Source organism: Morus notabilis, unplaced genomic scaffold (genome assembly GCF_000414095.1).
Source record: "Morus notabilis unplaced genomic scaffold, ASM41409v2 Scaffold281, whole genome shotgun sequence".
NCBI lineage: Eukaryota > Viridiplantae > Streptophyta > Magnoliopsida > Rosales > Moraceae > Morus > Morus notabilis.
In genome coordinates, this window is record NW_010357693.1 from 212,314 (window position 1) to 232,932 (window position 20,619).

The 20,619-nt window shown below is 33.6% G+C and overlaps 3 protein-coding genes across 4 annotated transcripts; 1 reads left to right on the forward strand and 2 right to left on the reverse strand.

The window, feature by feature from the left end:
- Window positions 1-3,627: 3,627 nt before the first annotated feature.
- Window positions 3,628-9,441, forward strand: LOC21396715 (Holliday junction resolvase MOC1, chloroplastic). Of its 2 annotated transcripts, XM_024174741.1 has the most exons (7): window positions 3,628-4,121; window positions 4,910-5,015; window positions 5,842-5,894; window positions 6,783-6,914; window positions 8,026-8,098; window positions 8,453-8,523; window positions 8,918-9,441. In XM_024174741.1, the coding sequence occupies exons 1-7, from the start codon at window positions 3,669-3,671 to the stop codon at window positions 8,960-8,962; spliced, it is 933 nt and encodes a 310-aa protein (XP_024030509.1). In that variant the 5' UTR covers window positions 3,628-3,668; the 3' UTR covers window positions 8,963-9,441. The 2 variants fall into 2 exon arrangements, with proteins under 2 accessions (XP_024030509.1, XP_024030505.1); XM_024174737.1 differs by having other exon boundaries at window positions 8,453-9,441.
- LOC112094293 (putative pentatricopeptide repeat-containing protein At1g12700, mitochondrial) lies at window positions 9,327-13,283 on the reverse strand. Its single transcript, XM_024174849.1, is given in 7 exon segments — window positions 9,327-9,381; window positions 9,910-10,349; window positions 10,951-11,078; window positions 11,541-11,691; window positions 12,290-12,408; window positions 12,522-13,130; window positions 13,253-13,283. Coding segments are annotated over 7 exon segments (1,533 nt in total).
- Window positions 13,284-16,036: 2,753 nt separating this feature from the next.
- LOC112094246 (putative pentatricopeptide repeat-containing protein At1g12700, mitochondrial) lies at window positions 16,037-17,895 on the reverse strand. Its single transcript, XM_024174665.1, is given in 2 exon segments — window positions 16,037-16,697; window positions 16,700-17,895. Coding segments are annotated over 2 exon segments (1,656 nt in total). The 5' UTR covers window positions 17,778-17,895; the 3' UTR covers window positions 16,037-16,119.
- Window positions 17,896-20,619: the final 2,724 nt, after the last annotated feature.

Consider the following 20,619-nt stretch of genomic DNA (forward strand, 5'->3'; position numbering starts at 1 on the left):
TCTCCGACCTCGCGAGTGAAGACAAAGAAGTCGATCTCATCGCTGTTGTTTTTGCTCCTTTTCCCTCCTCTGAATCGCGCTGGAGAATCGGCGAACTCGACTCAGTTATCATCCACGCCGTGCTCTCTCTCCCCTCCCTCTGCTCTGTTCTCTCTCAAATATCTGCACCAAATCCGATGTGGACGACGACAGCTAGTGGTTCGTGCTCCACCGAAGATTGTCGCGAGTCGGAGATGTGCAAGTTTTCACATAATCACGACCGCGGAGGTGGCAGCGCGATTCCCTGGGCTCGTCAGAACTTGGCCGTGGAGGTGGTAGCGGGATTTGCGTGGGCTCGTTAGAGCTGAGATGTGGAGGTGGCGGCAGCGGATCTTATTTGCAGATATTTAATACTATTATTTATTTAATATATTTTAATTTTAAATATTATTACATGTTTTTAAAATTAAACCACCAAACACAATTTCAGTTTTTTTTTAAACTAAAATCAATCTCGGAATAAAATTACCAAACGAATTTGCAGAAATGATTCTAAAATGAAAATGAAAATGTTTTCATTTTCATTTTCATACAAAAAATAAAATAATTTTGGAACGAGTTCCAAACGCACCCAATATTTTCTCAAATATGTTTCTTTTTAGACTGCTTTTTTGCGCAACACTTGCAACTTTTTGTTTTTTTTTTCTTTTGGGTAAAAACATTTTTTCTAATTGATAATTGTTGAGGTAATTTTTCTTTAATACGTTCGTATTATGTTATTAAATGTTTTTCTCTATATGACTCTTTTACTTTTCTTTCCTTTGGTTTTTTTGGGTCCTCCTTTTTTTTCCAGTCCCTCATTTTTATTTTTTTATCCCCTTATTTAATCTTATCATTTTTTTCACTATACATCCTTATTTAATCTTATTATTTTTTCTCACTATACATTCTTGTTTTTTTCTTTCCTTCTTTGTAAATGTGGTCCTTATAAATATTTTTTCCCTAATAATCCTCTAAAAATATATTTTTTCATTTATGTCCCTATCTATACTTTTTTTTTTTATGAAACCATCTCAAATATATTTTATATGTGTGCCTAAGTAAATAATCTCCATCATTTATATAACAACAATTCTTTGTTTAATGGATCTCTCTTCCTTTTTTTTTTTTTTTTTTTTTTTTTCCTTTTGCTATATTTGCTTTAGTTTTTGGCCCTTAAACCTCTTTTGGTTCTTTATACTAATGTATTGATGTGGTATTTTTTTTTAATCAGATACGTTTTTTAACTTGGGACAAAAAAGAAAACAATGATGACAACCATATTCAGCATTGTGGTGTCAAATTTGCATTCTCATTTTTTGTGCAAAAATCAATCAACGTAATTATATCAATATTCAATATTGAGATTGCAAATTTGTATTCTACAATAGTAACAATACTCTGCACAAAAATTACTCTTTCTTTTTGTTTTTAAAGGATCTCCTTCATAATTTAATTTCTACAATTTTAAATTTAGAAGTTTAAGTACTTTAGTTTGACAATAATTTATTGCGTGATGACAAGAATAACGTAACTCAAAATTCATATTTCCACCTAGTTAATAATATGGTTACTAGCACAATTTGTCCTTAAATTATGAACATTAAGACGCTTTCACAAATTACTTTCTGAACTTTTATTTTTTTAACCACTTTAATCCTTTACAATAAAATTGAAAAAGGATTTATGAAATTTCACAAAGAGAATCATGTCTTAATCACAAATAATAGAAAACTATTCTAAAAATAATTACATTACGTAAAATATTCCCTCACCATTGTTAAAGGACTCTTAAAAACTAGACCATTTTGAATTTAAGGTAGATATTTGTGTAATAATTTCAATTATTAGACGATTGAGACACGATTTATCTCAAAGAAATTTTAGAAATCATGTGTCAATTTCATTGTGAGGATATGAAATGACTAAAAAAATCAAAATTCAGAGAATAATTTATCTATAATCTATAACATACATAAAAGAGTTATTTTTCCATCCCTCCTTCTCCATTTGTCACATGTCAACTCTCACTTATTTATTTTTTTATTTTACATTTTCTAATTCTTTCTTTTGAAGACTCTTCTACAGTTTATTTATTACAACGTGTTTTTTGTAATATTTTTTCCTCATTTTACTTATATAAAAATAATTTATTTCAAATGTGAACTTATTCATTTTTTTTTTCATTTTCATTAAAATAACCTTTACATTGTGATTATTTTTCAGGCAAAATTTATGATAAGACATGTATTTTTGTTCTATTGGTAAAAACTAATGTTTTAGCTATTAGATTAGCTTTTCAATAGACTAATCTGGAGTAAACAATTCTGTGTCACTCGTTGTTAATTTTTAATCTAATATATAATCTACATATAATAATTTATTAACTATTGAAAGAGCCAAGTCCTTTTTCTCCCTGCGGCAGACCTTCTCCCTTCCTTTTTTTTTCTTTACATTTTTTTTTAAATGTTTTGTCGTTTTTTATTTTTCTTAATTTGTAAGTTTTTTTGCAATTTATTTTTGTGTTTTGACGCATTTCCAAATGTACATAGCACTTGTCTCAACTAACTAAAACTAAAAATTCAAACATCAAAGTAACACAATACTCCTAATTCAATGTCTAATCTATAAATCTATAATTATATAGAAAGTTCAAAATGTTGTTTTGGTCGAATCCCTCTTTTTTTTTTTTCCACTAAAATGTTCAATTTTTCATTTTCAGCTTTTCCCTTATTTTTTTTTTCTTTCCACCTTTTCTTTTTCCTTCTACTTTTCTTCCTAAAAACTTTTTATTTTTGATCATTGCCCTTCTTTTAACTTTTTTTCCCTCTCATTTGTCCCGATTAAAATTTTTTATTCCAAATGTGATCCTACTTAGATATTTCTTCTCAACGGCGTCTTCTAAAATATTATTGCACTAAAAGTTATTCTCATAATGTCTTTTCTAATTGTCCCATTAAAATAAATTTCTATAAATATGTCCCTCTAAAATTTTGTATTCTTTATTCTTAACCTTAATTTTAACTTTTTTTTTCTCTCATTTATCTAATTAAATATATATTTTTCAAATGTGATCATACTTGTTTCGAGTGGTGCTACGAAATATTATCACACAAAAGGTCATCCTCACAAAAAAAAAAAAAAAAACACATAAAATATTAGTACTAGTGATAGTTGAGACTTGAGAAAATGTTTTTTAAATATTAGTTCAAATAAAAGAGAAAAACGAAACCACTTACAGTTTAAATTGTGTTATATCTTTTAATTGTTTGATTTAAAAAATTTTAGATTATTTAGGGCACGTTTAGTTTACTGATTCGAATTGAGATGTGACTTTATATGAGAATTTTTTACTGTAATAAAAAAATTAAATATAACTATTTTTAAGAATTTTTTACTATAATAAAATTTAAATTTTAAACTTAAATTAATAAAATGAATGAGACTTTAATAAATGATTTAATTTATATTTTACTTAAAATAAACGGTCTGTTTAATTTGCACGTTCCTAATAATTACAATAAATGAATTTGTTTTTTTTTTTTTTTAAAAGGTAATAAATTACAAACATTTTTTTTCCGTAGTTTCTGTTATTTAAGTTCTGATTTCGTAAAGCCTTCCTCTCCCGCTTTCAATTTCCCACAATTTGGATGGCTACGCCTACCACCACCACCACCACTCCGTTTCTTTCAATTCCAGACCACGCCATGAATTCCCTCCCTCTCTCTCTCCCACTTTCTCTCTCCTCCAAATTCAGAGCCAATCCCTCGCGCCTCTTCTCTTCCCATCTCAGAGCCTTCTCCGCATCGTCTTTGACCCTCGCCGACGACATTCCCAGTCCGGCGACGAAACCGGTTCCCGCTTCCAAAAGTGGCGTCAGAAATAGGGTTAAGGTTGGTGTTAAGGCTTCCGAAGCTGAGCTGAAAGAGAACTGGTTAGCCTCTCTTTCTTGCCCTTTGCCTAAAAGATTTGGAGGCCTCGGCGGCGATGGGGAGGAATCAGATATAGCGATTGCGGGTTCCGATTGGGTTATCGGAATCGACCCGGATACTCACGGTGCATTGGCGGTCTTGAAAGGGAACGGCCCCGACTGTTCTGCTCAGGTAATTTGGGGGCTTTCACAGAGTTAATTCTTTAATTAGCTGGAGAAATTCCGTTTGATATTTTTCATTTAGCTGTAATCTAAGAAAGCTATTTTGAAGCACTCAGTATTTTTGTGGCTTAATTCTCATTTACTGAATCTGCTTTTGGGGCTGATACAGAATTTTAAAGGTTGAGTTTGGGGTTTAAGGAGTTCCAATTTTGCATTAAATTAGTAAGTTTTCGTAAGATTAATCAATTTGGATATGATGATAGAGCAATTTAGAATGTCCTCATAGTTGTTATGATATGAATGGTAATTTATTTCTGCTGATTTAAAAAGAAAAATCTAATCGAAGTTTCAGGATCTTCGACAATGTGACTTTTTACCTATTCAAGGGTTACAGCTTTTGATCACAGGCTCGTTTAATTTGCTGCTTTGAGTTTTTAATTCGAGTTGAGATGTATTTTATGTGAGAGCTTTTGACTGTAATAAAAAGTTAGAGTGACTGTTTCTGAGAGCTTTTTAATGTAGCAAAATTCAAATTATGTCACCGTGAAATGATTGAACTTAGACTTTGTAATGATTTGACTAGGGATGTTTGCTTCTCAGTTTTCTGTCATTTTTTTTTTATTTTTTCTTGGTTTGTTTAAGTTGACACTTGTATCTCTGTTTATCAGCAAACATTTCCTCAGTAGTCAGTACCAAATTCAACCGTTTGTCACTCCCTATAACTCACTGGTGTTATTAGATGGACATTGGACAAAAAATTTTCATTGTTCATTGTATTTTTCTTCTTTTACTTTTCAGGTATTTGACTCTCCAAACTTGCCAGTATCAATTGGTGGAAGAGTTCGGAAACGCCTAGATGCTAAATCTATCATTCAGTTGCTCCGCAGTTTTGATGCTCCCATTGGTATGTAATATGTTGGTGCTGAATTCTCTCATATTCCTTATCTTTGAGACTTGAGACACTTTTAAATAATGAAGCGTCAATACCTTCAGTGTTCTGCAGTTCTGCATAGGATGACGAAGATAGATTTAGCACCATGTGATTGTGGGCTGTCATACTTGTCGGATCAATCCCTTCATTTTCTCCAAAGTTTTTTTGTGTGACAAAGAAAAAGCTAGGCATAGAGGGGTTGCTAACTTATAGTTTAAAAGGATATTCTAAGTTTGTCATGAACTAGTTTCAACCATTGATCCCTATGGAGCCTTGTTTTTGCCTTAGCAATTTTCCCTTGTGAAACAGATTGTTCAATGCTTGTAGCTTTAAAGGCATGGTTGATACTTGTCTTTCTTGTGCTAAAGTATTAAGGAAAAAGTTAAATAATTAACAACTATATTTCCTAGTTGTTAGTGTCAGTTCGCCTGGTAATGCAATATTGCATTTTTTTTTTCTGTTTCTTTAATACTAACATATTTCTTTAATTCACTGTTTTCTTCTTTTGTTCATTGTTTACATTTTCCCTACTGTGCACATAAATTAGCAGGTAATGTCCTGCATATCATTTTATGATGGTCCTCTGTTGTCTTGATTGCTGGTGATGGTTATACTTTTTATTTATTTTCTTGTTCCTTGAGATTTATTTCTGATAAATATTGTTTCCACTTGTCACGTCTCATACGCGCAACTTGTCGTTATTTTTCCCTTATGCTGATCATCTGTTTTGTTCTAATGTGTTCTTTTTAATTTTAGTCTGGAATTCCCTCCATTATAAGTTATCTACTTCTTGCTTCAGGCACTACTGCATATATAGAGCAATCAATCCCTTTTCCAAAAGATGGAAAGCAGGTAAATTGTTATCTCTGGGTAGAAGATAATTCTTGCTGTAATTCCCTCTGAATGATAAAGCTGTTCTTTTTTTTTTTTGTTTTTTTCTTTTTGGGCTGCTTCATAACAATATGCTGTCAGTTCCTTGTTCACTTGATTGTTCTATAATCTTATCACATCTGTTCTTCTCAAAACTTAGTTTTTAGGTTACAGAGAAAAAATTCCACATCTTTGATTATGGAAAGGTTTATTTGCGTATCCTTTTTGGGGAAAAAAAACAAAGAAATGAGGAAAATAGATTTATATACGAAAAAGGGTATCTCTCAGCCCCGATTAATTAAAGAGCGCTTTGATTCGTAGTTAGAGACCCTGAGCCTAGATATCCTGATAATGATAGCAGAGGGGTTTGTTTTTTATCGGCGGGATTCAGTGGCTCAGAGAAAGAATATAGTGTGGCATTTAATATTAGATTTGCCTATTGTCCACATGTTAAAATATGTTTTGATGTTTAGAATGAGATGAAAGGATGTAGCTTCTAGATTTACTTTCCCAAGATATTACTATTCTTTTTGTTCTTACGTTTCAGTTCTGTTGTTATTATGTTTTAGTTCACCCATCGTTCCCAATTTCTCTAACTTTTACCGGAGAGTTTTGTATATCAAGTTGACTTCAATGGAGCTAGTTTTTATATGTCTATTACTCTCTCTTTGCATTATCATTCCCTTTTCTTTCATATCCAATATTTTCCTACTTTCCTAGGGTGGAACTTTTTGTGATGAATCATGAATGTTCATAGATGATAGCTTGTTTAAAAATAATTTTCATTTGTTCTTGCAACTATTAAAATAATTACAAAATTGATTTAATTTTTACATGCTTGGTGAGAGTATTTTCTTGTTTTCAATGAAGGGGTGGTGGAGTGGTGGATTCGGGTATGGACTATGGATAGGGATCTTAGTTGCCTTGGGCTTCTCTGTTGTCCCAGTGCCATCGTTTGCTTGGAAAAGGAAAATTGAAATCTTTGGCAGCACGCCTACAAAGGTTTGGTTGTTTCTTACGCTACATTTTTCATGCACATATGTAACTTCTTGTAATCATTTGTATTATGCTTGGTGTATAGCATGTTAAAGATTTGCTGCATCATCTATTCACGTTTTATCATGTATGAGAATCTGTCTCCTGTATTAATACTTGTGTTTTATGGGAAAATAAAGCAATCTTTATGTTCAAGAATCAACAGATTTTTTACTTACTATGTCCCAAACAGTACTGTTTGTTGCAAAATGTGTTTTCTATGTACTGTGACGTTTTCAGATTTATTGAGGGAATGGGAAATGATTTTGCGACGGTTTTATCAGTGATGTCACAGGAATGGGGATGTGTGATTGCTATTATAGATGTTTTATGTCATGTTTTGTTATGTTATAGCCTTACAGGAGGATTCTTTGTCCTCTGCTTGTTGTACGGTTCTGAACGCTTCACCACCGGCGGCGGTCGGCGGCTCTGGTTCTCGAAACCCCACGATTCTAGACTCTTCTCACCGTTTTTTTTGTAATATATTTTTTTCCACAGATTTTTTTTTTTTTGTAACAATGATGCCAAAGCTCGATGCTTTGATACCAAAATGTTAGGAACCTGGTTATCACAGCTCAATTTTCACACAGAACAACAAGAATAGAAGGCAATCAGAGTGGTTTTATTGATCATCACCAACACTAGCTCATAAAATTTACAACCAAACTAAGAAAAATGTAAAGAAAGCTTAGGATAGACTAGAGTATTCGAGAACTCTGGAGAACTCCTAACTCAGTCTCCCAAAACTCTCAAAATCACAGCCTACCTCTAGTGAGCCACTATGCTCTTTATTTATACTAATTCCTACTAACTCTACCAGCCCACTAACCAAACAAGTTCTCAAGTCATTAACGGATCCTAACAGTTTTTTTTTTTAAATTTTTTAAAATTTTTTTTTTTTTTAAATAATGTCTAACAAACACACCTTTCTTTTTCTTGCCTTCAAGACATTGCTCCATCACTTTCTGCAGAACATGCTGCCTGTGAAAAAATGTTTTTTTTATAGTCATTGTTATTGCATCGGTGATTCTAGTATTCACCTTTCATTTATTACCAGTACTGAAATTTTACATGATAGGATGATAGCAGGAGAGTTGCATCAACAATGTTTCCTGCACTGAGTGAGCTATTGAAGAGAAAAAAGGATCATGGTACCTATTCTTTTCTCTCGATTCTATTCCATGATTTATTATTGTTGATATTTTGTTTTCTGTTGTTATAAAAAGTCAAGCTAGAAAGAATCAATGGTATTTAGGGAAAATATAGATTCTAGCAAGATAAACTGAACAATTCTTGTAGGACCACTCAGATAACTGCTTTAAGATTTGGCTTTGATACCAATGGAGAGAGTTGTGTTGCAAAAGTTCTGGAAAGAATTTAATTTGATAAGGTTTTTCGTCCCCAAGACTCCGAAATATATTACTCAAGTTATGTACATTCTTCTTTGTTCATGTATCGATTTTCCAATAGCCTTACAATTTGTTTGATATTTTTTGTATGGTTAGGGAGAGCGGACGCTCTACTCATTGCTGCATACGGGAGAAGCCTAAAGATGGAGTTGGACTCCTCACTTCAGGTAAAGGAATTGGTTTCTCAGAATGGGCACGTCAGCCTTACTTGTTCCTAACTTCATGCTACATTTTTAAGAATGTCAGAACAGACAGTTAAGGGTAAAAGTGGCTCAAGTTATTAGGGGCCTTCCAATCATAGTAACTGTAGGAGATTCGTTAATTATGCTGCTAGCTGTCCAATTTCTTGAGAGGGAGAAAAAAGGGAGCTTGTTTATTATTATTGTTTTCATTAGAGAGACAAAAAGGTATTTCTCAAAGATAAATCGATAAAGAGCAGGAAGGTACAAATCGACCTATTCAAGAGAAGAGACATGATAAAAGTGAAAGTAGCATGTTAGGAGTTGAAAGGTCTTTGAAAGTTGTTCTGGACTTTAAGGAATGTATCCGAGCAATACACAGGTGGCGATGAAAAATGGGAAGAAAACAGTGTCAAAGAAGGATTGACAAAACTAAAGCTTATGAAGACATTGAAGTAGGAGAAAAAAGGTCAGTTCTTCCTTTTGGGTTTTGCTCCTTGCCTGATGGCCAACTGTGGATGGAAAATGCTTGTTCTTGGCGGTATTATATAGCATTGAATTTTTTCGGAGTTGGTTTGGTCGAGCTAGATTCATTCCTACTTATTTAGCAGATATATGATATTGTTCAATGAGTTCAATTATTTACAAATTCGTCAAAATCCATAGTTAGGACTTAGGAACTTAGGTAGTTGTCCTCTTATATTAGCTTCCCGCGGGGTAAGGGTTATTTTTACAAAATTGTAAAAGAATGAGTGATTGAGGTTAATTTACGATTAATTGAGCATTTGTAATCACTTGGGTTGAACTGGATGCATATTCTTGTGTATTGCATCATTCTTCAAGTTCCTTTCCAACAAGTATTGTCAATCACTGATGTTGCAAAGCCCCTATAATCAAATGGATTTGTAGGCTACTAACTTTCTAGAAAATGACCTCCCTTTTTAACTTCTTTCCCAACTTCTGATGTGATTATTTATTTCCCTTCGCCAAACCTGAAATGCATGCGATTCTCCTCTCAATGTGTCAACTAAGAGATTGAGCAATGAGCATGTTTTTCATAAATTAAATAGAAACGTCACGAGATGCAAAATGTTATCTCAAATACATTAGAATGGTTTGAAAGAAGCGCATTAAGCCAACCAAAAAAAAAAAAAAAAAAAAAAAAAAAAAGAGAACTACTAAGGAGCATTTGGGGAAACAGCTAAAAAGAAAAAAGATACGAAAAAAACAAAAACAAATAGCAAAAGAAAAAAGGTGTGATGCATGGCCAAAGGAAGAGAACAAAATATATGGATACATAGATTTATGATGAGGCAATCATAATTCAGAGAATTACATAAAAAAAAAAAAAAATCTACCATTTCATGAAATAACCGCACAGTCTCTTTCGATTGACTCAACATGCATGCTCCGTGTACTAAGGATGTGTAAGTAACAACATTTGGAGCAACACCTTTATTGGTCATTTTTGAGAAGAGGTTGAGAGCATAAGCAACTAGGCCGTCCTTGCAAAGGCCGTGGATAACTGTATTATAGGCAACTATGTCAGGCTTGCAGCTGCAATGTTTTTCCATATTCCTAAGCAACTGAACAGCTGCTGTAGTGTTGCCCAATTTACAAAAACCATTCAGTAATGTGGTGTAAGTAATGATATAAGGCTTTCGACCTCCCCTTGTCATTTTGCGGTAGAATTCAGCTGCCTCATTGACCTTTTCTTGGAGCAAAAACCCCTTTAGTATAGTATTTAGTTCCACAGTGTTGGGTTCATTACCAGATTTAACGAATTTCCCCAACACAGACAAACTAGAATGCATCTGATTCAAATGACAGAAGCAATTGATCATAATACTAAGAGTAAAATGATCATCCTTGATTCCTACAAGACCCATTTGCTTGTACAAAGAAATCACATCAGAAAATACTTTTCTGCAATCTTTACAAACCTTTTCTGCAATCTTTTTTGCTACAGAAAATACTTTAATATTGCTCTTTATCATTTCAAAATATCAAATTTGTCTTTGTTCTCTGTAAATATCTAAGATGTCCATATAAATGTAACTATTCAATAATTAGTCATGTGAGCACATGGTTAATTTCCCGCGTATGGTTTTGAGTCTTTAACAATCTTTTTTTTTAAATTAGTGTGCAATTTGTAACGTTTTAAACGAGGAAAAATGGAACGAGATGCATAGTCATTTAAGAAGATTTATTTGTTGTGGTAGAAAAAGATACCTATAAGTAAGTCACAATTTTTTTCCATAATTGTACAATGTTTGGAACCTAAACCAATTGAGCCCTAAGTCCCCTTAGATACCGATATCTTCATCCTCCAAAGAATCTCAAATCTAAATCTCGATCTCCCTCTGTCGATATGCATCTCTGCATCTCGATCTCTCAAGTTGAAACTCAACTCACAGGACTTGTGAGTTGAACATCTGAAATTATTAATTTACTTGGAGCAGTAAGTCTCAAAAGATCAAAGTTGTTGCCATAGTCATGACAATAATATTTGTCTTGGTCACTTTCTTCGTCGTTCTCTGTTCCTTTTGTGTTGTAAGAAAACAAGATATTGAGTGAAAACTATGAGAAATATTGTACGAGCCGCATTTCTACTAATATAGTTTCATATTGGTTGACTACCTATTAGACAATTGACAAGAACTGTTGACAAGACCAAAACTAGTTTTTTTTTTTTTTTTTTTTTTTTTTTTTTTTTTTTTTTTTTTTTTTGTAATCCAGATTTTTTCGAACTCCATAACGAAATGTTTTGATACAAACAAGCAGAAAAAAAATAATAATAATAAGACTACGTCCACGTAGACTACAAAGATTGAATAAAACAACAAACTGACGACCATGGACCCAAAAAATTTAGACAAGCAACACTTTCATGAGAACCTCAATAACAGACCGACAACCAAACACAATGATTTCGTCCATTTAAATAAGCTTACCTATATCTATAGAGCAACAACCTTTTTTACATTATGTCTTTAGAAATTTACCAAGCACAAAGATAGACGAAAAACAATCACTTTGATAAGTGACAATCAAGCCTTGATAAACAGAGAAGGTCCGAACAACGGCGGATTGATCGCTACTTGTCCATGTCCGCAAATACTGTGTCATTCCCATTTTATCCACGTCATCAAATGTCTTACAATGCCATAGAAATCACTATATTAGCCAATGATCCTTAAATGCGTTCAATATTTCACAATTGGTAATAAATGAATGATTAAAATATGAGGAATATCTTTCAAGTACAAGTTTAAGTTCATATGCAGTTCAGTACATAAATTGATAGGAAAGTTAAAATGTCAAACATGAAGTTACCGTGAAAGATGCTAGGAAATTTAAATACATTAGCTTTTATCCATTTTGTCATTTCATCCAAAAAAAAAAAAAAAACACTTTTAAAAGAACAGATATACCTCAAAAGATTTGAGCAAGACTGACTGAATTAAGGTAGTTATTTTTATAACAATCCTGCCACTCATTTAGTTTTTATTTCGTTTACAATAGGCCCCATTTTGTACCATTGTTGCTCTGCAACCATCATCAGAACTAGTCAGTCTCTTTGCCGGAGTTGCGCGGGATTTCTGCTAGAGTTTCCCCAGTTTCTGTTTCTTTATGCTTTTGTAGGACTGGTTGCAAAGAAGAATCTAAAACACCATTAGCGACCAAATCAACAAACTTTACAGTTGAAGCGTCTGCAGAGAATCCCTTATCCAACATTTCATTATTAAGTTACAGCTGATATCTCATGATTGGCAATAAGTCCTCGGATCATCAAATTATAAGTGCAACTGTCCGGATGCTTTCCATTCTCCTGAATTTCTCCGTGCAAGTTTGAGGCTTCATCAATGAAGCCTTCTCCAAGTAGTCCATCAATCATACTATTATATGTCCACAAGTTAGTTGTAGGCCTATGGATGATAATTGCGAAAATAGATCCTTTGCAGCTACCAAATTTTAAGCTTTACACATCCCTCTAATGAGGATAGTGTAGATCACAATATCGAGCTGTAACTTCTTCTCTTCCATATTTCAAAATAATAAGACTGCCTCTTCAAGTCATCCATTGTTGCATAAGCTATTGAGTAAACTACCATACGTTTGAATATTTGGAAGCATACCATAATCTTGCATCTTGGAAAGTAGCTCCTGAGCATCCAGAACTCGCCCATCTCTACACAGACCATCAATAAGACAACTGTAAGTGACAACATTTGGAATTAATCCCTTAGATCTCATTTCTTCAAACAATCCAAGGGCCACGTCCATCCACTCATTCTTGCAATATCCATTAATCAAAATGTTATGACTATGCAGATCAGCTTCACAACCCTTGGCAATCATCATATCAAATACTTTCCTTGCCTCATCCATTTTTCCTCTCAAGCAATAACCGTCCACAAGCGTATTATATGTTACCACATTAGGTTTGATGCCTCTCTTTACCATAATATCCAACATACGTTGTGCATCTGTAGCCATGCCCTCTTTGCAAAGCATATCCACCAATACACTGAAGGTCCAAACATTCGGAGTGATTTTTCGAGCAACCACTTCATGAAATAACCTTGTAGCCTCTTTCAATGGACTTAGGAAAATTAGGAAATTTGCAAAACAATTCTCATTTCTACGAGGCGGATTTGAGACAGAGTGGTCTTTTTACCAAACCATTTCGCGGAAAATAAAACATTCATCATACCCACGGATTTCATCAGTAAGTTGTAGCGCATTCGATATCTCAAGATTTGAAATTAATTCACGGACAACTCATAATTGAAAGACCAATAGTAGTAATAACCCCTCTAAGAATTAAAGGCGATGAATTTTATGCTGGAACAAGTCTCATAGGAACACAAACTTTACTAAGTGTGCTCAAACTCAAGACAGACAATGGGTTTTGCTGGTTAAATAAATAAAGAATACAACCATTCAAAATATGAAACATTAAATTAAAAATAAAAGAAATGTACTTTTAAATTTCTATATGTATTATGTAATAGATTATATTTAAAACTACATATTAGCATATTACACATAAGATATCTAATTTAAAAATATGATATAATTAAACGGAACGGGTAAACAGAGAATAGAGTTAGGGACCTCTAAATTGGCCTCCATCCCACAACTTGTGGAAAATAGATTATTTACTGTTGATTTTCTCTTCCCCATTCACCAATAAATAGCCTTGATCATAGTTGTCCTTTTATTTAAATAGATTAACTCAAACCACTTTAATAGAATGGACGATATTCAATAAAAGGAACAATCTTGATTTCACATTGAATTTTAAGGTTTAATTTTAAAAGAAAATTTAATTTTCTTTTTTTCATTTATTCAATTTAAAAATTAAAAGTTTCATATAAAAAAATTCAAAAATTAGAACTAAAAGAAAATCATTTAAAAAAAAAAGAAGGAAAAAAAAACAAACTCATAACTAATTTTCAAGGATAATATACAAACACCTCTCTTTTTTCTTTCTTTCTTTCTTTTCTTTTCTTCTTTTTTTTTTTGCCCAAATACTACTTTTAAACTCGTTTCCTTCATTTCATTAGTAAGTTGTAGCGCATTCGATATCTCAAAATTTGAAATTAATTCACGGACAACTCATAATTGAAGGACCAATCGTAGTAATAACCCCTCTAAGAATTAAAGACGATAATTGTATGCTGGAACAATTCTGATAAGAATACAAACTTTGATGAGTGTGCTCGAACTCAAGAGAGACAATTGGTTTTGCTGGTTATGCAGTAGGACGGGTATCAATAGGTTGTTAGGAAAGATCATCTACAACTGAACTTATTTTACCAAAGCAATATTTGACTTTCCTCAACCGTTAAATCTAAATCCAACTATATGTATTATCTCAAAACTAAATTCTTTGTATTTTTTTTCTTTTTTCCTACATGGTCTGTTGTGTATAAACCTCTACTTCAAATTTTTTTTTTTTAATAAGGACGTTGAAGTATTTCACTGACCTTTTCAGCAATCTTGTATCCTAGAGAAAATGGTTTAAATATCTATCTTATTATTTCAAAATATCATGTTTGTCTTTGTTCTCTACAAATATCTAAAACGTCCATATAAATGTTACTATTCAATAATTAGTCATGTGAGCACATGGTTTTGAGTTTTTAACAATTTATTTTTAGATCAGTGTGCAATTTGTAATGTTTTAAAACTAGGGAAAACGGAATGAGCTGCATAGTCAGGGTGTAAATTGAAAATTTTCGTATTTTCTTTCATTTAAGAGGATTTCTTTGATATGGTAGAAAAAGATACCTATAAGTAAATCGCAATTTTTAGCCAAGATAGTACATAGTTTGGAACTGAAACCAATTGAGCTCCATGTCCCCTAAGATATCAATATCCTCATCCTCCTCAAAATTTCAAATTTCAACCTCGATCTCCCTCTATCGATTTGCTTCTCTCCATCCACTCGATCTCTCAAGTCGAGACTCAACTCACAAGACTTATGAGCTGAACAACGGAAATTATTATTTGGACTAGTAAGTCTCAAAAGATCAAAGTTGTTGCCATAGTCATGAGGACTACATTTGTCTTGGTCTCATTCTTCGCCATTCTTTGTTCCTTTTATGTTGTAAGTAAACAAGATATTGACTGAAAAGTATGAGAGATATTGTACCTCTTTTGTGTTCCTACTGATATGGTTTTGTATTAGTTGACTACCTATTAGACAATTGATAAGATCTGTTGACAAAACCAAATCTTTTTTTTTTTTTTTTTGGAATTCAGGTTTCTCTGAACTCCATAATGAAACGTTTCAAAACGTTTTGATACAACCAAGCAGAACAACCAAAAAAAAAAAAAAACTACTAAGTCCACATAGACTACATAGAGAGACTAAAACAACAAACTGACAACCATGGACCCAAACAAACAATTTAGACAAACAACAGTTTCATGCGAACCTCGATAACAAACAGACAACCAAACACAAGAATTTCATCCAATTAAATAAGCTTACCTGGACCTACAAAACAACTACTTTTTTTACGTTATGAAATTTACCATGCATAAGGATAGATGGGAAACAGTCACACTTTGATAAGTGTCAAATCAACTTACCCTCCCGTACATCAGGATCGGAGTACAAGCCTTGATAAACAGAGAAGGTCCAAACAACGGCTGATTAATTGCTGGTTGTTGATGTCTGCAAATACTATACTATTCCCATTTTATCCACGTCATCAAATGTCTTACAATGCCATAGAATGTGATTAGCCAATGATCCTTAAATGACTTCAACATTTCGCAATTGGTAATAAATGAATAATTCAAAAATGAGAAATATCTTTCAAGTACAAGTTTAAGTTCATATGTTGTTCAGTACATAAATTGATAGGAAAGTTAAAATGTGAAACATGAAAAGTTGCCGTGAAAGGTGCTAGGACATTTAAATACATTAGCTTTTATCCTTTTTAATTCATCAGATACCTTTAAAAGAAACAAATATACCTCAAAAGATTTGAGCAAGACTGACAAAATTAAGGTAGTTGTATTTATAACAATCATGCCACTCATGTAGTTTTTAATTCATCAGAACTACTCAATCTCTTCGCTAGAGTTACGCGAGATTTCTGCCAAAGTTTCCCTTGTTTCTGTTTCTTTAAGCTTTTGTAGCAGCGGTTGCAAAGAAGAATCTAAAACACCATTAGCCACCAAATCAACAAACAACTTTACAGTGGAAACGTCCGCAGAGAATCCCCTATCCAACATTTCATTAGTAAGTTGCAGCGCTTTTGATATCTCATGATTGGCAATAAGTCCTCGGATCATCAAATTATAAGTGCAACTGTCCGGATGCTCTCCATTCTCCTGCATTTCTCCGTGCAAGTTAGAGGCTTCATCAATGAGGCCTTCTCCAAGAAGTCCATCAATCATAATATTATATGTCCACATGTTAGGTTGTAGGCCTTTGGATGATAATTGCGAAAAGAGATCCTTCGCAGCTACCAAATTTCCAGCTTTACACATTCCTCTAATGAGGATATTGTAGATTATAATATTAAGCGGTAACTTCTTCTCGTCCATACTTCGAAATAATGAGACTGCCTCTTCAAGTCGTCCATTTTTGCATAAGCCACTGAGTAAAATAGTATACGTTTGAATATCTGGAAGCTACCACAATCTTGCATCTTGGAAAGTATCTCCTGAGCATCCAGAACTCGCCCAACTCTACACAGACCGTCAATGAGACAATTGTAAGTGACAACATTTGGAATTAATCCCTTAGATTTCATTTCTTCAATCAATCCAAGTGCCACATCCATCCCCTCATTCTTACAATATCCATTGATCAAAATGGTATGACTACGCAGATCAGCTTCACAACCCTTGGCAATCATTTTATCAAATACTTTCCTTGCCTCATCCATTTCTCCTCTCAAGCAATAACCGTCCACAAGCGAATTATATGTTACCACATTAGGTTTGACGCCTCTATTTACCATAATATCCAACATACGTTGTGCATCTGTAGCCATGCCCTCTTTGCAAAGCATATCCACCAAAATATTGAAAGTTTGAACATCCGGAGTGATTTTCCGAGCAACCATTTCATGAAATAACCTTATAGCCTCTTTCAATTGACTTAACATGCATGCTCCGTGTATTAAGGAATTGTACGTAACGACATTTGGAACGACACCTTTACGGGTAATTTCTGAGAAGAGGTTGAGGGCATCAATAACTTGCCCGCCCTTGCAAAGGCTGTCGATAACTGTACTGTAGGAAACTATGTCAGGCTTAAAGTTCCTTGCTCTTTCCATGTTCCTTAGCAACTGAAGAGCAGCAATTGTGTTGCCCAATTTACACAAACCATTCAGTAATGTGTTGCAAGTAATGATATTAGGCTTACAGCCTCCACTAGTCATTTTGCGGTAGTATTCAGCTGCCTCATCTACCTTTCCTTCAAGCACGAACCCTTTTATTAGACTATTTAGGGTCACAGTGTCTGGTTCATAACCGGATTTAATGAGTTTTCCCAACACAGATGAACTGAAGCCCATGGAGTTTAGATGACAGAAACAATTAATCACAATGCTGAGAGTATAATCATCAGGAGATATTCCACAAAGACCCATTTGCTTGTATCGAGAAATCACAACGGAATAATGTTTCATTTTGGCAATTTGGCCCAACAACTGATTGAAACAAACAACAGAAGGAAGAGGACGGATTCGGAGCATTTCATCAAACATCTTCAAAGCATCTTCAAGAGTTTCAATTTTATCGTGCTCTCTGCCATGTTTGCCTCGAGAAAACTCTTTCGAAGAGGCTTTAGAATGGTTTTGAGATATTAAATTCAACGCAACAGAGCAAAACTAGGCAGAGGAGGAGAAGAAGAAGAAGACATACCACCAAGGCCATAAGAAATCCCAGCAGCACCTCTCTTCAAGAAAACCCAATTCGTTTGCGAACCAACTCTCTGCATCTCTCTCTCTATCTAACCTCAGAAATTTCAGTCTCTGCGATTATTTTCTCTCTTTCAGAAAACCCAGAACACACTCTCTCTGTCTAGATCTCTTTCCCCAAGCGCTGGGAGGTCGCATGTTAGCGAAATAAAAATTTGTATTGTTGTTCATTCAATACGCATGTCGTTTTGTGAAATGTGATGGTAACGTGGGGGTTCTGTGGGACCGACTGCTGTTTAAAAAATGGTCAAATGATTCTTCGAAGAAAAAAAGTTTAAACCCCACCTGCCCTCATCACCTTCTCGTCTGGCGTCTTCTTTCTTTCTTTCAACTGTCATTTTCTTCAAGTTTAAAGCAGACCTCTAAGTTTCAATACAATTGATAATAAAATTTTACTGAAACCATACAAGTTTTGTATCTAACCGGAGAAGAAAAAAGGAAAATCATAATAATAATTATAAAAGTGAACAACAGTTCATCTTAAAGCTCTAACACCATCCAAACCCATAATCATTAAAAGTGAACAGGTTGGCCATTTCATCTTACAGCAATTTTCTAAGACAAGTATTGGAGATACACGCCAAGTAGTAGCTTCCAGTAATAACTAAACGTGGCGATTTGGTTAGCGTGGCATCAAAATATTCAACAACTAAACATTGGTAAACCGTTCAATTATAATCCAAGAGCTGTGGTAAACCTGCTCCTCCGGTGGAGCAAAACAAGGGGTCGCACAGTAAAGGTTCCCATAAGATTTATGCTGACAGACTTCAATATAGGGTGGAAACTCACTAAATAATTTTAAGAAAACTAAAAAGCAATCTATCTTTTCTCACTATACACATGGAGAGAGATGACACCTTCTCTTCTTTTGAAACTCCTAAGTTTGATGAAAGATGTTAAGTGGATTATTTAACACTTTTTTATCACTTTATGTATTTATTATTTAACATGTAAACTCTATTAATATGATATATTATTATTTAAATAAAAATAAGATTGTAAAGTCCACATATTTACAGTGAAAATGCATAAAATGACAAAAATAATAAAAGAAAGACTGATGTTAACATTTCTAAGTTCAAATATCTACCAAAAAGACTTATGAGTTGCTACCAAACCAATCAACTGCAAGTTCTTCGTCGTGATCACTAGGTGTTGAAGAAGACAAACTGTTGGTCGGGACAGACGCTGGTGTCGAAATCGGAGGAGGAGGAGCGAGGGATGGCTGCGAGAGAAGCTTAGGTCGAGTTCACAGTTGAAGATATAGGCAACATTTATGCCGGAATTCTCAAATATGAGTGAAACATCCAAACCAGATATGTTAGAGAGAGAGAGAGAGAGAGAGAGAGAGAGAGAGAGAGAGAGAGAGAGAGAGAGAGAGAGAGAGAGAGAGAGAGAGAGGAGAACAGAATTTTTTTTAAAGAAAAAAATCTAAAATTTTGATTTATTTAGCATTTTTTATTTGTTAGGAATTATTGTATTTTTTATTACTTATGATAACGGTCTTCTTTTAATGAAAGGGTTAAGTGGATTTGATTTATTTAGACTTTTCACATCATTTATATGTTGCACTAATATGCTGCAGTTAGGATTTTACTCCATGTTACTATGTCTTTACTTGCTCTGTTGATGGAACAAAAATGTTTGTCTGCACAATAAAGGCTCCCTTATTGTTTGTGTTTTATATTGTTCATTGTTTGAGGTTTGAAGCTTTTTATTATTTGTTTGATGAGATTTGTGGTTATACTCGAGACAAGATATTTGTATTCTCATCTTCTTGTTTTTAAGTGAATATGGTTTTGCTTTGTTTTGTTTTGTTGTGTTTTATATATCAGCTCTTGTTTTCTAAATGAAAGTCGCTTTTAATTTTTTCAGTAAGTTTTTAAAAATACATGTCATGTCTAAAAAAGACTTATGGCACGTAGATATTTTTCTTTTTTTTAAGACTTACAGGGTACAACGTCAATAAATTGCTAAACTATAGGAGATCATAATTATATTTTCCCATTAAAAATTGATTGGAACGAAGTTAATCATACAAAATGAAACTTAGCATTAGATAAGATAAGATAATATATAGTTACGAAATGAAGAAACAATTCCACAGTTGAGCCATCGGTTTTACCATTTCACTAGCAAACTGAACTAATTTTGGTATCTAACAATTATGGACGAATCCTCGGCTCATTTTCTTTCAATCCTCTATACAAATTTATCGCTACATCTAACTGCCTTTGGTTAGAAATTCAAACAAGAAGATATGAGGCCTTATCCTCGACGAGCAAACAGAGAAGGTACAAGAAATTGAGGAATAGAGGACCTTTTTTTTGGCTGAATTTTTCATTCATTCCAGAACAAACAAAGAAGCAAACAGCAAAGACAACAGACACCACATGCCGCTAGTCTCCGACAAGACAAGCGGAAACATCGAAATTAAAATAAAATAAAATAAAACAAAGACAAAGAGGCCTTTAGAAGGAATCACTCCTCATTGTCTTTGAACACTTCTATAGGGACTCTATTATCTAAAGGAATGACTCCTGCGACTTGATTCCACCTAGCCCATTTTGCGAAGTTGTGTGCCACAAAATTACATTTTCGACTCACCCAAGAGAAATCCTTAGCAACA